The 4931-nt window shown below is 44.1% G+C and overlaps 1 protein-coding gene across 4 annotated transcripts in view; it reads right to left on the bottom strand.

Moving 5' to 3' along the window:
• PAXBP1 (PAX3 and PAX7 binding protein 1) overlaps positions 1-4788 on the bottom strand; it is a 38437-nt gene extending 33649 nt beyond the window's left edge. For 3 of the 4 annotated variants that reach the window (XR_004028577.1, XM_030806117.1, XM_030806118.1), the window contains exons 1-2: positions 4256-4782; positions 2739-2867 (exon numbers count right to left, since the gene is read on the bottom strand). Coding sequence is in view for 3 of the 4 variants with exons in the window: in XM_030806117.1 (XP_030661977.1) it covers positions 2739-2867; positions 4256-4598 (472 nt within the window). In the remaining variant the exon portion in view is untranslated. Of the gene's footprint in view, positions 1-2738; positions 2868-4255 lie in introns of all 4 variants that reach the window. The other variant, XM_012501916.2, reaches the window with a different exon arrangement.
• Positions 4789-4931: the final 143 nt, after the last annotated feature.

The raw sequence follows: 4931 nt of genomic DNA on the forward strand, positions 1-4931 counted from the left end.
ATAAGCACCACCCCCAAATCTACATCTCTAACTATTCACTGGCTACTTCCACTCAAATTCAAATTAAAAAGTGAACTCATTATTTTAAGAATATCAGAAAAATGGGGTTCTCAAGTCAATACCATGGTTATTTTGAAGTTAACTGTCTCTGCCTACTAAAGAGGGTTGAAGGTAGGAAGAGTTCTGGATTGTCAATGACAGGCCTTCATTTCAGTGTTACCAATGCCAATCTACAATACAATCAGACTCCGCCTTCAGAAAGGACATTAATTGGAGTTATCTAGGGAGTGGAGTATCAGAATTCGATGAGGGTAGAAGGAAGGAAGAGGTCACAGATGGCTTCATAAACTTCACACTTGTTTCAATTTCTAAACCCAACAATAAATGGCAACTAATATGGTTTGGCTATGTCCCCATTCAAATCTCAACTTGAAGTGTATCTCCCAGAATTCCCACGTGTTGTGGAAGGGACCCAGGAGGAGGTAACTAAATCATGGGGGCCGGTCTTTCCCATGCCATTCTCATGACAGTGAATAAATCTCACGAGATCTGATGGGTTTATCAGGGGTTTCCGCTTTTGCTTCCTCCTCATTTTCTCTTGCTGCCGCCATGTAAAAAGTGCCTTTCACCTCCTGCCACGGTTCTGAGGCCTCCCTAGCCACATGGAACTGTAAGTCCAATTAAAACTCTTTTTCTTCCCAGTCTTGGGTATGTCTTTATCAGCAGCATGAAAACAGACTTAATACAACAACCATGACAACAGGCCTTTCTCAGTTGTCACTTATCCTGACCTTTCTTTTACTCTCATCACACATAGTTGGTCTCAAGAATTCAGAGGAAAATAAGGCAGTTTCCTGGACTCCAAAATAACCAGTTCTCCTAAAAACATTCCTCCTTCCAGTTGCCTTCTCTATTCCTATATATAATTATTCATAACCAAGTCACCCTATGGTTTGAGTGTCCTCTCCAAAACTCATGTTGAAATTTAATTGCCATTGTAACATTATTAACAGGTGGGGCCCTTAAATGGCAGTTACAACATGAGAAGATTAATGCCATTATCCCAGGAGTTGGCTCCTGATAAAAGGATGAGTTTGGCAGGACATTCTCTCTCTGACTTGGAGGCTCACCTGCCCTTCTACCATGTTATGACAACATAAAGGCCCTTAGTAGATGCCTGCGCCATGCTCTTGGCCCTCCCAGCCTCCAGAACTGTCAACCAAATAAACTTCTATTGTTTATAAATTACCCAGTCTGTAGTATTCTGTTACAGGAGCAGAAAATGGATTAAGACACTCCAGGACAAAAGCTCAAATTTGACTCTTTCTTTTAAATCCAATATGGCAAAGTGTACATCAAGCCTATCAATTCTTCCCTTGGAATGGTTCTCGAATCATTCTTTCTTTCCACTTCTCCCCCTACAACAACAGAGAACATTTTTAACCCATCCAGAATTTCCTATTAAATCAGTAGAAGCCTTTACTCTTGCTCAACCGTGAGACCTTTTTAAACCCACTATTAATGGATCAAAGCTGGCCCTTGAGTTTAAACTGCTTTAGGCCTCCAATCTCTTCTCATGCTGCATGTTAATACCAGGCTAAAGTTTCAAAACACATTTATCATGTCACCATCTTGGCAAGCCACTGTAGCAAATGTAAACCCTTACTGGATACTGAACATCCTTCACAATCTGTCAACGTATCTCTCACATGAAACCTCTAACTACTTCCTTCACAAATCACCTACTCTGACCTGTCAGGTGTACTTGTTCTTTTCCAAAACAGCTTTAGTCATTTTGATCCTTGATCATACCCCCAATACTTTCCCTTTTGGAATTTTAATTATCAAAGATCCATCTTCAAGTCCCACTTTTTCCATAAAGCAGTCCTCTCTCCTCTGAAAGTGTAGCTATCCTTTGGAACACTGATTGAATATTTTGCCAAACACTGAGTCCTCTTACACATTTATGAGATATTGTCTTCACAACTAGATGGTAAATTTGAGATACAACGCCATACTTTTTCACATTAAGCCTGTAAGTGAGAATCTGGAAAATCATGATTTTCTCATTAATTCCATAAAATAAAATAGCATTTGCATGAGAATAACTCAGACCATAGAATATGATACTGGATCCACTTTCCTAAAGACAAAATAACTGCTTAAAATTTTTTAAACTGAGGTTTTGAGAGACATAAGAGATGTCTGCACAATACACCTGCCTCATTATTCTAAGAAGTTCTAAGAAGTCTTCATCTAGTATCAGGTAAGTCTGCTGAATGGGAGTAATACCAATATTAAACTTAGGGCATTCCTAAAAGTCCTCTAAGAATAAAATCCGCTGTGGAAATACCACCAAAGAAATCGCAAATCTGTCTCTACAAAATACAAGTACAGGAATTTGCACAACACTCTTTCAAACAGGAATAAACCTGTGTCTTAGGCTAAAATGAAAAACCTCCTTTCTCTGTCCAACAGCAGTCTGCACACATGTAGGAAAACTGAGAATCTAGTCATTGCAGCAGAAATGTTCCAGTGGCAACAATTCTGTCTTTTTAAAAAATACATTTACAAAGCATCTGTGTTACAATTAAATAACAGAATTGTATTGCTACTCAATGAGGGCCCTTGACAACCACAGGGTCCACTGAATGAGTTCAGAAGATATATAGCAAATCACTGTGAGAAAGAGCTTTCATTCTGTCCTTTCAAAAGAATTCAATTAGTTTGGTACTTACTTTCAGCTGATGAGTTGAGTTCTGTCTTAATCTTCGATTTTTCAAGATCTTCTTTATATTCCTTCTTGAGTAATTTTACTATCTTTTTGCTATAACTTGATTTCTTCACTTTGAAAACTTCTTCATTTTCTTAAAAAGGAAATTAAGTGAAGTCTGTAGCAACTATTTTCTGAAAATATTTTCCCTTCTTTCACATGATCTTACATGCTGTTCAAATTCTCCCAAATATATATACTCATATGCCAAAATCATTGTATAATTATTTCAAGTCTGTCACAGACTCTCAAAAACACAGGTCAACTTCCTAAATTACTGTGAAGTAATGAGATTTTTGAGACTTTTTAAAGGAATAGCACATGTAACTTCACAAAATTTTCCTATTATTGTCTTCCTTAAATCATCTATTTGAGGAGGGGAAAAAAATCATTCAAAATGTTTCTGAAAAACCACATCACCAAGTTAACGAATCCGAAAGAAAATATCTAAAATAAAAAGGTGCTGTCAATTCTGAGTAACTACATCCACCACAAGCTGACATAGTGGTTTTAAGGCTAAGGTAAGGGCAAATCACTTTTCTTTGATTTGAAATTTTAAAAGTACTAAATACTTAAAAAAAAAAAAAAAGCTCATGTATTTCAAAAACAAAAATCTGTCTGTACTCCTCTCAAACCAAATAAAGAGTAACAGAAATGCCAAAGATAAACTACCTACCTTACTGGAAACCTCTCGAATAAAAATGCAAGATTTCCAAAACTTAATTTCTTTTTTCGTAACATGGAATTAACTGGGTTATGCACATTCAAATTGTCAGAAGAAAAGATTTAAAGCTCATTTAAGATCAGCAATCTAAATCCACTGCAGCCTGGCCTCCCACAGGAATTGGAGAAACTGCCTTGCTTTTACTATTATTACACCGTCTCGCTTCACTGTTCCCAAAGTCAGTGCGAAGAAGGCTGGGTATCTGCTACCCCTAATTACTTTTATGGGTAAACTGAGGCTCAGCGACTGCAAGGGACTGGCCCAAGGTCACTCAGAACCAGAGCTGCAACTCCAGGCTTCTGTTCCCTCTCCTAGTATTCCTTTTTACAAACTCAGCCTTCATGGTCGAGGATGCCTGGACAGAGCATCCAAGAAGTGTGGGCGCAGTGACCTGCAGAGGGCTCGGAAAGCATTCCAAGAGCAGCCAGGGGACCCACATCAAGTTGGCCCTGAAACACGCCAGGCAGAAAAGAGGCAGGACAGGGAACACCGAATTTCCCCTGAAACACTCAGAATGCCCGATCTGAGCTCCGGCCCCTTGGCAGAGGAGGTGGTTAAGAAAAGGCTGGGGGCAGCGCGGGAAGGCGTCCCTTGCCCGAGCAGAAGGCCGGAGGCTGGGGAAGATTCGCAGCCGGTCGGACTGCAGGGGACTCCGTTCCAGGGCTCGGGGGCTGGGCGTCCAGAGAATACGGGGGCGGGGGACGGCGGCCTGCGTCGGGGATGCGGCCGTCTAAGGGCGCCCGAAGCGCGGAGTTTACCTTCCTCCTCGTCCTGGAAGCTGAGCAGGCTGGCCCGGGGCACCTCTTTGTTCTCGCGAGGCCTCTTGCGCGGCTTCAACCCGTTGCCGGGCTCCGCGCCGCCGGAGAAGCCGCCCCCGGCCTCAGCCCCGAGGCCCGGGGTCAGCCCGGAAGGCGGCGGCGGCCCCGGGCCCAGCAGCGACTCCCCGCCAGGGGCCCTGTCGCCGCCACCGGGGCCCGCCTCTTCGCCCGTGGCCGGCGGCGGCAACAACGGCGGCGGCTCCTGCTCCTCATCGCGTTCCCGCTCTTCCTCTTCGGAGTCGTTCCGCTTGCGCACGTTCACCCGCCGGGCCTTTCGGAACATCCCCGCGGCCCGCACGGCGGTCGAACACCCGCTTCCACACCGCGGCCCCGGCAGCGCTGAGCTCGTGACGGCGCACGCGCGCTCTCCAGAGCTCCAGCCGGGTCGAGTCCTCTGTTGCTACCGCGCACCCCACGAGCGCGCATGCGCCTGTGCTCCCACGCGCTCTCAATACTTGGAGAAAGAGAGAGAGGAAGAGAGAGAGTGAGAGAGAGAGAGAGAGAGAGCCCCACACCTCTCGCGAGAGCGTCGGCTCTTTGCATCGCCCTCTGTCGACGTGGAGTACTATTAGCATGGAACTCTGGTGTTGTTTGACAGATCACAAAGAGGATCATA

The sequence above is a fragment of the Nomascus leucogenys genome, chromosome 25 (assembly GCF_006542625.1).
Source record: "Nomascus leucogenys isolate Asia chromosome 25, Asia_NLE_v1, whole genome shotgun sequence".
NCBI classification, from domain to species: Eukaryota; Metazoa; Chordata; class Mammalia; order Primates; family Hylobatidae; genus Nomascus; species Nomascus leucogenys.